Below are 15,013 nucleotides of genomic sequence, written 5' to 3' on the forward strand. Positions count from 1 at the left end.
CAACATGATTATTTTCTCAAAAATTAAAGAGGCACCGCTCTTGGAATCTCAAGAGCCAGACTCCCAATAGGATTGCTTTCTAAAAAATCGAAGAAGCACCGTTCTCCGAATCTCGAGAGCTAGATCCCCAACAGGATTACTTATTCAAAAACTGAAGAGGCATCGCTCTCCGAACTCGAGAATCAGATTTCCTTGGATAAAGCTTGTCTGCAATCTTCACACGCAGCATCAGATTTCCAGATACCGCATACCACTTTTTCAAAGTGCTCTGACAAAGTTAAAACATGTGAAGCTTACAGCTCTCACTACATTGCTATGACCAAGAAGGGTAAAGGAATAACATTACTACTTGTTGTTAGGGAGACTCCTATATATGTCGACCTCCATCCTTCACGGACAGGCAGACTTGCAAAAATGCTCAACCCTTCCTCATATCTGAGAGGGCACTCCCAACGAAACCTCTCGAAATACTCAATTTTCTTCCCCCCCCCCAATAATACCTATGCAAACTAGCCACACCAGAGCAAGAGTATCTCATATCATCAGGGTCAAAAGTAAGAGCATCCCATATCATGGTTTTTCCCTATCTTTTCCTTTACCCTTGTTCTTACCTGCAAGATAAGGAGAAAGAGAACAATCAATCAGCACTTGGAATCAAGCTTCCAGTCAGGAACTGACTGCCTGGAACCCTTTACTTGACTACTTACCTGACATTGCTCTCGAGTACTCATCTTCAACATTTTATGCTTCCAGAAAAGATACCACATCTGCCTGAGGAACAGATAGGGGCAAGTGAGAAGGATATAAGGAAGCATGTGGAGACAAGCGCAACAAAACACGTGCCGATTCATCCACTACTTCGTCAACAACAAAAATATCCCATATCATCAAGGACGAATGCACTCTTGATTTGATGGACTTGTTTTGACCTCAAATTCTTGAGTCGGCCTTATACTCTGGAGGAAACCAGAAAACCCTCCAGCCCAGTTCAAGAATAAGCTTGTGGAAAGTTACTTCTTCAAAAGCAAAAGTATCTCATATCATCTCTTCTCCATTTGCTTCTCCTTATCCTTGTTGCTGTTTACGACACAAGGAGAAGGAGAACAATCAACCGGAAGCCGAAGTCGAACCTCCGATCTAGGTTGCTTGCTTGGAAGTTTGATTGCTTACCTTGTCTGTTACCTCTTTCGGCAAATCTCCTAGCTCGGCGACTTGGGGGACTCCTACTATAGGGTTTTGTATCACACTTGACCAAGCACGAAACTACAAGTAAGCTTCAAGTGAAATTGATACATTACCTTGTACATCTTCATCGGTTAAAGATACCACCCCTGGATGGAGGAAAAGTACTTCCAGAGAAGATACCACATCTACGTATGAGACAGATAAGGCAAGTGAAAATGATACCACACTTCGGTACTTAGAAGTTTCGTGATTACTCAATGGCTTAGATCTTGCAAGTCCCCAACCGAGGAGCTTCCCTCACTCGGGAAATTAGGGGAGCACTGTTTGTACCATACTTAACCAATCCCGAAACTACTGAGCACCGATCAACGTTATATCGTCAAGGACCCAGAAGAGTTTTCCTCCAACCAGAAGCCAATCATAGCGCGACACGTGTTAACATCAGAAGCCAATCACAACACAATACGTGTCAATGTCAGAATGAAACTAGAAACTCTCTTCTATAAATAGAGATCATTCTCTCACAATATTTCCTAATGTCATTTGTACTAAATCATTCACTAGTACTCACTAAAGGAGAGCTTGAACCTATGTACTTGTGTAAACCCTTCACAATTAATGAGAACTCCTCTACTCCGTGGACGTAGCCAATCTGGGTGAACCACGTACATCTTGTGTTTGCTTCCCTGTCCATATCCATTTACTTACTTATCCACACTAGTGACCGGAGCGATCTAGCGAAGGTCACAAGCTTAACTCTTTCTGTTGTACCAAAGTCCTCGCTGATTTTGTGCATCAACAATCATTATTCACTTTTTTTGTTTGCTCCCTACCTTTAATATAACACCATTACAACATGATGTTAACATTCAATGTATGAATTAAAAGAAAGGTAGTAGGATTACACTATAGCATTTAGGGGTGGTTCGGTATGGGATCCTGAATCCCAAACCAAAATTTCGGTATTCCCAATTTTCGTATTTCGGGATGGTTTGGTATTCCCAAATTTCATATAAATTGAAATAGCAATCATTCATATCAAGTTAAATTAACATGCAACCAAAATAAAATAAGTAACAAATCCAAAAGCAACAAAATAAGTTACAAACTTAATATGTTCGAAAACTAACAATACAATTTTTTGATTTCGTGACACATTTGTGGGAGGTTCGTACCGGTAGATGTGGCAATAAAGGGCTATGGTTACTGCCTGTAAACCAACCAATTATATTGCTACTAGTAGTTGGCAACATTTCAAATGTATAATATATATATATATATATATATATATATATAGGGATAGGATCAAGAGACAAATATGTTGACAAATATCTTTACACTCCATATTACCTATTGGATCTTTTTACATCTAATGGCCCCGAATGAAAGTTAAAACTAATATGACTCAAGATAAACTACTAAATGATGTGGCAATGACATGGAAATAAAAAGACTTTATTCAATTAAAACATTTTAAGGAACAATATCAAGTTAGGGAAACGTAAACTTCCCAGCCTCCATCTTTCTCTAACCCCTAGGCCATTGTTAACTAAGATGACAAGACTAAATCATCCATGGTGGATATATCAATCTTGACCGTTCCCTTCAACCTAACTGACCCTTTCACCTTCTTCTTCCTTCTCTCTCCTCCCTTGAATCATCCTTAGTATCAATAGTGTATTTTCATGGGTTGCCTGCAATTGCAGGTCATGGAAAGCAAGCAATACATAGTGGCTGAAGAAAAAGAGGGGATTAAAAGATAGATTCAGAGAACTCTTGCCCCATTATTAAAGAAGTCCATTTTTTTTCAATCAGTGAAGATGCCCTGATGATGCTTCTAAGCCCAGAAACAGAATTTTGATATCCGAAATAAAATCGAATTTTCATAGAAAAGGATGAGGTTTTAAAACCGTAAATTAATTCACACTAAATTCTTAAGCATGTCCTTGATTGACAAGAAAGCTTTTCAATGGCTTGTTAATTAACTTTCATCCAAGGCATTGTAGACCTCGAAGAGATTTCATGTTTTTGTGTTATTAGGGCTCAAAGTCTGATAGTTTGTTTTCACGATTACAGCTAGCTAGGGTTTTTTTTTTTTTTTTCCAGATTTTATGTTTTTCAATTTTATTTTTATCATTAATATTAGTTCTTTTTCTTTCAAATATCATTAATATTAGTTAAATCCACATAAGTATCCATGTCATTTAATGAATAGATAAGAACCTTTGGATGTTATAAAATCTAAAGGCTACAAAGAAGTGTAAAAATATTTGTAAAACTATTTATCCCTTGATCCTATATATATTATTTATTTTCGGCTCGGTATGAGATTACCAAAACATTGAGTACACAATTCCGAATCCCTTACCAAAATTTCAGGATCAGTTTGGTATTTCATCCCGAAAATTTCGAAAATTTCAGTTTGGAATTGGGATTTTTTTTTGTTTGGTTCCGGGTTTTTGGGAATTTTTTTTAGTCCTAATATCATTAATATTTATACTCCAAGGTTAGACATAACATATGTTAACATGGATATCTTGTTGACCCAGTCCCACTCTTGCTATGTCACACTTTTAAAGCAAGACTCTCTGACCGGGACTAGATCACCGTTTGATGGAAAACTTGTTAACTGGGGATTAATTAAATCACCATAGAGTGGCACATTACAGACCACCTTTTCTATATGGCCAGGTATCTAGCGATCTACTCTCTAGTGGTCGGCTATAGTGGTCATCCCTCTTCCAAAATGACCACCTCCCCTGAGTGGTCAACCCTCATCCCTAATGGTAGGCTCTTTCCGAGTGTTTAGCCCTTTTCCGGAATGACCACCTCCTCCGAGTCGTCAGCCCTCATCCCAAGTGGTCAGCTCTTTCCGAGTGTTCAGTTGAATATTATACCCGAAAAAACATGTTTATTGATAGATGAAAATACCAAATACAAAGAGGTCCTTATATAGATGAAAATACCAAATACAAAGAGGTCCTTATATAGAGAAAGACTAAAGCCTAAAACCCTAAAACAAATCTTAGACAAACTCAAATACTTAATGGGCAAGTAACTAATCCTTAGCCCGTAAGATAACTAATAACAATCTAAATTCAATCTAAATTCCAACATGTTCAACCCTCATCCGGAATGACCACCTCACACGAGTGGTCAGCCCTCATCCCAAATGGTCAGCTCTTCCCAAGTGTTCATCCCTCTTCTAGAATGACCACTATTTGAATAAAGGATAGGAAGATACACATCACCACTCCATATGGACCACATGCTTGACCTTCCTTGAGAAGGTTTGGCTACCTATAAAAGGAAGGCATGAGCACCAAGAAAAGGACGACCACACATTCTCCACCAGAGCTCTCTCTCCTTTGTGTATTGTAATACGCTCAAGGCTTCTCTCCTTTTTGTGTAATATCCATATATACAAGCACATATACAATACTACTACAACGTACGGATATAGCCTGATTATGGGTGAACCGCTATATCCTCTCGTGTTTATCCTACTATTAATCTCTTATAAATTTCTATTAAAATTTTCTAATAGATACCAGGTCATAACCCTAAACCACCTTTGTTAACCCTACTAAATTTTTGCGTTAACAACATAGAATAATGTTATATAAAGCTGTAACAAAGTTGATGTTTACATTGTGACGTCCTATTGCATTGTCAAGATCGGTTATTATACTTACACTGAATTGTATTACACTACCAACAATCGATATGGATACTCTTTTTTCTAAAGGGTATTGTAAACTACCCATATTAGAAGGATTCTAATGAGTTTTTCTTTAACCTAGATACCCCCATCCTTTCATCTATTTAAGAATAACTCATTTCTTTGTAATATTTAGGAAAGTAAAGCATCTCCTTATAACCTACATATGGCTCCCCATTCAAAGGACTAAACAAGTTCCTCACGAATTGTAATTTAGCTCCATAATCTCTCTCTCTCTCTCTCTCTCTCTTTTCTTTCAAAGAAGAGCATTCGTGCCCACATAAGAATGCTACTCTCTATGACTGTCGATCTGTTTAGAAACCCATAACTGCCGTCTAAGCATACGAAAATGACTAAATATACAACCAAAAGTTTGTAAACAGGCCAACATACAATTTTCAAGTTTTCTTAACCAGGTGTTTAGGCCATAAATAAAAAATAAGGTCTGCTATGGTGTCAATCTATTACTATTTACACAAAGTTGCACAATTCCAGTAACCAACTTTGAAGCCCAATTAAGGATCATATCCTAGGGCTCGGATGATCTCTCTCCAAACCATCTCAATACGTCTGAGGTCTCCGACAAGTTCCTCCCTGAAGTGTGTCTGCCATGCGGGCAACCTATCATGTGTTTATAAATAATTTGACTATTCACCATACTATCAATTGGTTTTACGGTGAAACCCCAACTTCCATCAATATTGTCAGTTAACATGAGTGTGGTATATTAATTATCTTGGTGGATTCCTCTAGCATTATCTCGTCTTTCATGGACTGAATCTTGTTAGAGTTTTACTATTTTCTTTATATCTCCAATTAATTCACATCTTTTAATCTTGGCCTCTTCATAAAATGATTACATTATGTCTCTCACATTAAATATCCTCTCTCTTTCATTTACATTTTAGGAAAAAACAAACAAAGTTACATTGAATTTTAAGTCCTTGTTCACTTTAGAACAAAAAAGAACCTAACCGAATCAGTGTCTCAATGAAGCACAATTATTTTGTTAAGAAGTTAGATTTACGCGTAACTTTTACACTCTCAAACACAAACACTGTATGTTGGCACCCTTTAATAGTGGCACATCTATTCTCTTTTTCTATCGAATCATCCCGTGGCACAGAGATTGAAATCAACACTCAGGGCAAATATGTGTTGAGCCCAGTCCAGGATCCGTCTGAGTTTTAATACCAACAATTGGTTCCCCAATTAGTGAATTAAAGAACGAAAAAGAAAACATCAAAATTTAGGTCACGGTGATTCAAAGATGGATCGACAAGTACTAAGTGGAACTTAAAGAATTCAAACCAGAAATAATATACCGGTCCAAAATGGCGATCGATCCGTCCATAGAATATGATAGGTTTCAGAAGAAAATAGTAAAAGTGTGTGAAAGCCAACGTGTAAAATGAAGATGGTGCACAAAGAATTCGATTCTTTGCCTCTTACTTTAGCAAGCTAAACAATTGAGTTAATGTGTGAAACTTGTTTCAAAAAAAAAAATGTGCGAAACTAACTCATTAATTAATTGGAAATACCCTCCAACAACAGCAAGAAGTAGAAATGTTTGTTTTTAAAGAAAATTCCAATTGAGGCAGAGTCTTTTGCATTGGAAAATAACTTTTGAGACCTTTCACTGTACTAGTGTATTTGCTTGTTATGTGAAATTGATGATGACAGATTCAGCATAAAGTGAACGCCTGCTACTTGACGCGGCTTAATTAAATGATGAAAATCACCCGTAACTTGTTGACGAAGAGAGTCACTTGATTCAGTAATATTTCATATAAATTAGGAGAGTACATCAAAATTAGGTCACCTTTTTTACTTTGATCAACAAGGATGTTGGCTTCTAATAAGATGACATAATGCAATGTACTTTATTTATATATCTAGTTTTTATTATGGGACACTTTGGATACGGTCCCTAGCTATCAATATTCTTTGATTGAAACCTTGTTAGTTTTTAGTTTTTGATTGAGGTCCCTGATATTAATATAATAATGTAAGTTACTATATTTTTTTAATTAAAAAATAAAAATTGAAATTTGTAATTGTTTATATTAATGAGATTTTAAATAAAACCCACAATTATGGGATTAAAAATAATAAAATATAAATTATTCTCTCTATTATATTGTGTGTGTGTGTGTGTATATATATACATATATGTATGGGTAGATTAACCAAAATTAACAAAAAAAGTTATTGTACCAAAACATGGATACATTCTCAAATCAACGAAAAAGAATGTACCCATATAAGTTTAAACATGGATTAAAAAATTTGAATGGATTTTATATTAAAAAAGGGTACATTTTACGTATAACAAATTGATATATTTGAGAATGGGTACATTTAAGATTAAAAAAATTGAAAAATTATATGAATGGGTACATTTAAGATTAAAAAATTGAGAATCTTTTTATATATAAAAAAAAACTAATAGGTACAAACTTAATTTAATTTAATTTTTTATTATTTTGGAAATGTTTGAATTGAAAATTAATTAGAAGTTTAATAGAGGTGTGAGTATTAAACCCTAAATTAATTACTAATTTTTATATTAAAAAAATTATATAATAAACAAGTAAATTCATTATCACATTAATACTAGGGACTTGAATCAAAATTTAAGAACTAATAAGGTGTTAGTTAATGAACAGTAAAAACTAGGGACCGGATACTAATTTTTCCTTTTATTATTTATATGAAGCAATGATAGTCATGAGGAATTATTAGCTAGACAAGAAAAGAAGCCAAGCGTTTGAACACTTTCTTAACATTCTCAGTCTCAGTCTTAGACTCGATCATAAGCCAGAAATGAAAGCAATGGTCCTCTCCTTCAACTTCAAACAGCTCCAATTCTCCTTTCCACCCACTTTCCTTCACTAAATCATAATATTGAACACCTCGATCCCTCAAATCATCCTTTCCAGCAACACACACAAGCACCTTAGAGCACCCTAGTCCAGTAAGGCTCGGTGCACCCTCACCCTCAGGATTCACCATTGGATTATCAATCCCTCCAGGAGCTGAGGGATAAACAAAGTCCCAAGCTATAGAATGATGATATTTCTCAAACTCTTCACCTTTAGGCTCTGACCCAATTGGCTTGGAACCCCAAAAATAAGGACAGGACAAAAATGCCCCCAAAATTTTCACACCACCACACAGGCTCTCAACTCCTCCCTTCATAGCCAGGTTATGTGTAATATTTCCACCTGCACTATCACCACCAATGTAAAGTCTACCAAAATCTCCATACCTGACTAACCATGGCTCTTTGTTACTGTCCAAGTCTTTGTTGCTTGAGTGAGAAGCAACCCATTGAAGAGCGGCCCAGCAGTCTTCATAAGCAGTAGGAAGTGGGTTTTCTGGGGCAAGTCTATACTCAACAGAGACAGCTATAACTTTGGCTTCTGAGACCAAGAGGTTGAGATAACGTTGGTTAAGGAATGAGAAGGCAGACTCCATGCAAAAGGCACCACCGTGGAAATAAACCAAGATGGGGAGCTTTTGGGTATGATTTTGAGGGAGATTTGGGAGGAAAGCGCGAACCGAGATTTTGGGGTTTTCTGAGATGGTGATGTCTTTGGAGGAGACACCAGTTTCTGGATCTTGATCAGGAGATGGCGGGACATATGAAGGATATGGAAGTGGAGTGCGCTCCACAGTGCCATCTTCGAAGATTCTGATGAAAGGAACGGACTTAAAGGTTAATTCTTTAGTAATGGAAGCCATTAGATAAGATGGATAGATATGAAGATGTGTGAAACTTGAGGGTGTGAAGTTGCCTATTAATTGAGGGAACTTTTTCCGTTAACTCATTAGAAAACAAATCAAGAGAGATGCCATGTTTGAAATACGTAACAGGCTAACAGCAAACAAAGTAGCAACCACGTCTCTTCGTCTAGTCAAATAACTCTGGCACTCTCACCCTTGAAACTTTTTGCATTTTGTTTTAGGTAATTGTTGTTATTCACACTCGAAAAAAGTCATCAAACACTCTTTTCATATTCATCAAATCAAATAGATAAGTGATAATACTATTACAAAAATTTATTAAGCATTTTAAGGAGGCGTTTTGACATAGAGACTCTGGTTTTTGAGTTTTTTAGACTAAACGTCTAGTGCTTCTAGAGATTTAATTGAACTTTCTTGCTACAATAAGGGGCCACATCCTAATTGATATTTTCTTTTTATCAAAATTACAAGACTTGCAACTCCATTAATCAAAGTAAATACTAGGAGTATCTAAATTCTCCCAACCTTTTAGTGTCATTTTAAATTGGTCTCTACCTTTTTAAACATTCAAAACAAGTACCTAACCTATTGAAAATGTCACTTCTATTAAGCCTCAATTAAATTTCTATTAAATTAACTGGGCTTACTTTGTTTCTAACATCAATAGAAGGTCATGGAAGCATGACTCCGCCAAGTAACGATCACCATCACCCCCTTTTGGCCATCTCCTCCAAACCCAGCGCACAGCTAGAAACTCCACCTACAACTCAAGCTGCCAACATTAAGAAGAAGGTCATGGAGCAAAAAGAAGAACGGGAAGCATTACTAGTCGAAAATCGGAGAATGAGGAAATTACATGAGTAGAAACAAGCTCTTTAAAACCCTATCTGAATTCATAACCCTCTTCTTTGTTTGGAGATTTTCCGATCCTCATTTTTGTTTTCCATTTTATTCGTGGATTTGTTTATTTATTTTTATTTTTTCATCTACATGTCTTTTTTGAAGTTATTTTTCATTATTATTATAGTGTCCAAGAAAATAAGTGGGATTCATTGTTGCCACATACATTTAACGAAAAAATTAACTGGTGTTGCAGTCCTATTAGATTAGGAATGTGATTTTGTAAATCCTAGTAGATCTAGGTATATCTTTTATATTTCTATTAGGAGTTGATTACCTATTAAGCAAGGCCGTCTCTGAGATTTTGGGGCCCTGTGCGAAATTTATAAAGCGCACCTCCTTAAGATAAGTCTTTAAAAAATGTAGGACAATGTATTGACGCTAGAAAATAATTAGTTAAATCAAAACAAAGTTTAGCACTCACTGATTGCAAGTTTAAAAATGTCATTAATAATAAGTAAACAGAGCTACAAATATAATGTTCACTAAATAATCAAAAGTAGTTCAATCTTAAACAACCAAACAAGAAAACAAACTTCAAAAACTCTAACTTTAAAGTTTCACTTGAATATGTAACATTATTATATAATAATATTGAAAAAAATACAGTCTTTTATGGTGTATTATTGGCACTCAAAATATCTTATTGTACTCTAATTTTTTGTATTTAGAAAGAAAAAAAAAATTACGCTTATAATGTAAGATGAGATTTTAAAGTGCTAGCAAAATCAATTTTTGAATATAGAACATTATTTCATAACAAAAGCAATTTAAATATAGAATATTATTACATATAAATATTAGGTGACAAAATTTTTGGGGGCCCCTTCAAATTTGGGGCCTTGTGCGCACCCTCAACGCCCCCTCTGCTATTAAGAGTTGTAATCCTAAAATGGTAAGGATTTTACCTATCCTATACTATTATAAATAAAGACACAATGGGGTGAAATAGAACACATCTCACAATTACACATCAATCTCTCTTTTTCTCTCTACTATTGCCTCACCCCTCTCTCTATGGCCTCTATGATTATTCAGTAAATGATACCTACAACAACTGGGACTCAATGGATATGACTTTTTCAATAGGTTAGGTACTTGTTTGAAATATTTAAAAAAATTGATACCAATTTAAAATAACACTAAAAAGTTGGGAGTTTTACATAGTTAATTCTAAATACTAATATTCCATAATTCCAAACTTCTTCACGACTAAAAAATGTCCTAAATTGTTGGTAACTTGTTCCCCAAAATTTCAAAACGCTGAATACATGTCCTAAAGGATAAGAAACATTTGAATTTTAGAATGTCAATCATGTACTAATCTTTTTGATAAAAAAAAAAAAAAAATTCATGAACTGACCTTTATTTTTCTATTTCACCAGTTACAATTTGAGAGACATAAAGTGGAGTATGGAATTAATGGTCAGCAAAATAACTCTTTCATGTTTTCAAAACGTACCAGGAAATAACCCTGTTCGTTATATTTCAAATTTCGCTTTGGTTACTAAAGGCATACAGGAGTCTATGGGTTTGCTTTAGCAAGTTATTCATAAAAAACTAAATCCAATTAGCCTTTTTGTCAGCATCAACAAATGCAAATGAGAGGGCAAAACCTTTATAAATAAAAAATAATTAGTCTGTAAATACTATTGATTGTTAACAAAATAAAAACTAATTAAATGACGAAAATAGATGACTAAAGTCAAAACTGTTGTGGACAATTTATCTAACAAGGGAAAGGGAGGGTGTGGCAAGAAAGAGAGGAGAAAGTGTAGGAATTTGTGTATGAGATGTATTATTCCTCATACAATGCCTTTATTTATAGTAGTAAAGAGGAGAGGAATACTTATTGTCCAAGTAAATACAATCATAGTAAAGAAATAATAATTAGTAACCAAATCTATCTAAGATTTATACGATCACACTTTAATATAATATCTATAAAATAAAAAACTGACAATTGAATTGATTTTTTTTTTTTTTTGTGTGTGTTTCATTCAAAGCAATTGATTTGAGTTACAGATAAAGAAGAGAAAAAGTTCCTTTACTTCAAAGCAATAGATTGCAAAGCCAAAGCAATTGATGCTTTAGTTAAACTAATTTTCTTTTCCTTATCAGTTTGTGTGAATAGAAAGTAAAAAACAAGGGTAATGCTAGGGAGACTAAATTTGTAAATAAAATTGTATAAACTAAATGACATGTAAGTTAAGGATTTGATTATTATTTAAACGTTGATAAACATGTTGATTCTTATTGGTGATACATCATTTAGTTTACAAATTTTGTTTACAAATTTAGTCTTCCTAACATTACCCAAAAAACAAATGGTCAATTCTACTTTAAAGAAACATAGTAAATGTTGGAATCATCCGTTTGAGAGTTGTGACTATTCTTATTATCTAGATGGGGAATAAAGAACAAGAAAAATCAAAGTTAAAATAAAAAATGAAAGACTTCTGGCTTCAAAATACTTATTGTGACTGTTATTTTTTACTATAAATGTTGGAATCGTCTGTTGCGGTATAGGAAAAACAATTGATTTGAAAATTATGTAAGAAATGAGAAATGTCACAATATTTGTTTTCTACATGTCAAAGTGATGGAAAAGAAAGAAAATAATTTTCATACCCACCTAGTTTGGAAACTTTTTCTTAAATGATACTAAAAAAAATGTCTTTGTTCACAAAAGAGACATTCCCCTCTAATGAATTTTATAATCATTCGAGTTGTACCAACGAACATAAATATAAAAATCTAAGCAAATTTTTTTTTTATAGAGTAGAACTTTCAACAAAACTCTAGATAAGAAAGCCCTTGTATTTCGAGTGAATGGGCGACAATTTGGTTGGGTATAAGAGGAAATGAGATGTTTGTTGAGAATGCGTTTGGACCCAAAATAATGGATTTGGGTCGAGTATGATTTTGGGCTCGGCCCAGAGTGGAAAAACCTCTAACTTCAATGATGGTCTTTTGGATAAAAGCCTAGCCTAATCAAAACCAGGAATGAAATAATTATGAAGAAAGAACTAGGTTCAGACTTAAGTCCAGTTGGAGTGACCGAACTTCACAAAGAGATCAAGCTTGTCTAGTAGTCTGGGTTAGGGAATGTCAAGGAAATACAATTTGAGTAGGACTCTACTTCGGCACCAGATGAACATCACTCCAAAAAATAGAAGAAGGTCCGCAACATTTAAAGCTTTTCAACTCAACCCAAAAAACGCGTTGCGCAAATTCTCGCTCTACGTGAAACCCTCTCAAACTTTTGAGAAAAACACTAACATCCCTAACTCCACCAACACACATTCAGTTTGGATAAATAGCACAGTGGAGGAAATCGGTGACACCTTCAGTTTGGATAAACAACACTGTAGAGGCAACTGGCGACACCTTTAATTTGGATAAACAACACTGGAGTTGTAGAATCAGGCGATTAAGGAGCACCTTCAGTTTGGATAAACAACACTGCTTCTGGTTCATTTGGTTATTTATCCAAGTCTCGGTCAGCAAAAAGTTTTTGAGTCCTTGTTGGAAGAGGTCTCATTAGCCTCTCGGCGAGTTGAGGTGTTACTTAGTGTTCCGTACATTGAAAGCCGAGACGAGACGAGTTCCTTCCTCGACCGCAATGGCTCAGATCACAAGTCAGAAGCACGTCCAACACCACCAAAATATTCATTTACTCACCGACCAAGATCGATTGACAAGTTGGCCCACCTTTAACTGAAGGATGTAGTTAGCTCATTAGCTATTCGGCTTGCACGGCATGTATGTTTAGTAGTTTTTAGGGTAAACATAATGAATCTCACATTGATGAGAGGAGAAGGGATGACAAGATGGTTGATATGATGTATATAATTAACGCATGCTAACAAGATGAGATGATTGATACGATGTACATAATTCATATTTGGTTTTATTTATTTATGAGATATTTGTTGATTTGTCCCCTGAACTTGTATGTAGCTGCCAATTTCTCCCATACACTTTAATTTTAGCCGATTACCCCTTGAACTTTTTAAATTAGCCAATTTCCCCATCGAACTTTAATTTTAGCCGATTACTTCCTGAACTTTTATAAATAGCCAATTCCTCCCTTGGCATTAGATTTTAAAAATTTTCATTCAATTTTTCATCCATCCAATTTTTCATCCTTTTTGCCCTCATATAGTTGTCATATGTTGTTTTGTTTATGTGATCAAGATGGATGGAAAATTGGATGTAAATTTTTAAAATCTAATGTAGGGAGAAATTGGCTATTTATAAAAGTTTAGGGGGGGGGGGTAATCGGCTAAAATTAAAGTTCGAGGGAGAAATTGGCTAATTATAAAAGTTCAAGAAGGTAATTGGCTAAAATTAAAGTTCATGGAGAATTGGCAGCTTTGTACAAGTTTAGGGGACAAATCAACAAATATGCATTTATTTATTTATAGAATCAAAAGACAGTCATTCCCGGCTTTGTGATGAAACTAATTACTAGCATGATATAAATTGGGAATTGTTATTAGCACTCCAAAAATCTCATTCCACACTCCTTACAAGTGTATTTTTCTTTCCTAATATAGAAAGTTTGGAGTATAGAATGAGATTTTTGGAGTGCCAATAACACTTCCTTATAAATTAACTAGACAAGAAAAGAAACCAAGCGGTTGAACTCTTTCTCAACATTCTCATTCTCAGGATCCATCTCAAGTTGGAAATGAAAGCAATCCTCTCCTTTAACTTCAAACAGCTCCACTTCTCCTTTCCCCCAACTCTCTTTTGTAATACCGAACACCTCGATCCCAACTCTCCTTTGGTAATTACATTTTTTATTTTTCACCTTTTGCTTTTTAGTTTTAATTCTTTTGAAAACTAAAATTGGTTACCAAATAAGATTTCAGTTTTCAGGTTTCAAAAAGATGAAAACTGAAAAAATGGTTAACAAACGACCACTTGGATCTCATTCTGCAGAATGTGAATTAAGTGAAGCCAAAGCCTCATTGAAAGACAAGTCTGATCAATTAAAACAAGAAGTATCCGTTTATCCAATAAACTACTTTAATATGTCTCTATGAGTTTTTTCAGGCCACCAGAAAGGTAGAGTGTCGTGGCGAAGCCACCAGTTGGTCCATTTCTTTTTAAAACAAAAAACAAACTATCTTGATATGATAGTTACTAGACAAGAAAAGAAGCCAAGCATTTGATCATTTTCTTAACATTCTCAGTCTCAGTCTCACACAAGATATGATAGCAATGATCCTCTCCTTCCACTTCAAACAGCTCCACTTCTCCTTTCCACCCACTTTCCTTCACCAAATCGTAATACTAAACACCTCGATCTCTCAGCTCATTTTTCTAGCAACACACACAAGCAGCTAAGAGCATGCAAGTCCAGCTAGTCTCTGTTCACTATCACCCGCTGGATTCAACATCGGATTGTCAATCCCTCTGGGAGCCGATGGATAAACAAGGTCCCAA

General features: G+C 35.0%; 1 protein-coding gene across 1 annotated transcript; it reads right to left on the reverse strand.

The window, feature by feature from the left end:
* Window positions 1-7,591: 7,591 nt before the first annotated feature.
* Window positions 7,592-8,824, reverse strand: LOC103453097 (2-hydroxyisoflavanone dehydratase-like). The gene has a single exon (XM_008392635.4). It carries the CDS (start codon window positions 8,651-8,653, stop codon window positions 7,652-7,654), a length of 1,002 nt encoding a protein of 333 aa, XP_008390857.1. The 5' UTR covers window positions 8,654-8,824; the 3' UTR covers window positions 7,592-7,651.
* Between the last annotated feature and the right edge of the window lie 6,189 nt (window positions 8,825-15,013).

Source organism: Malus domestica, chromosome 13 (assembly GCF_042453785.1).
Source record: "Malus domestica chromosome 13, GDT2T_hap1".
Classification (NCBI taxonomy): domain Eukaryota; kingdom Viridiplantae; phylum Streptophyta; class Magnoliopsida; order Rosales; family Rosaceae; genus Malus; species Malus domestica.

Coding starts and splice junctions, on each gene's coding strand:
- LOC103453097 (XM_008392635.4), bottom strand. CDS start 8,653: ATGGCTTCCATTACTAAAGAATTAACCTTTAAGTCCGTTCCTTTCATC.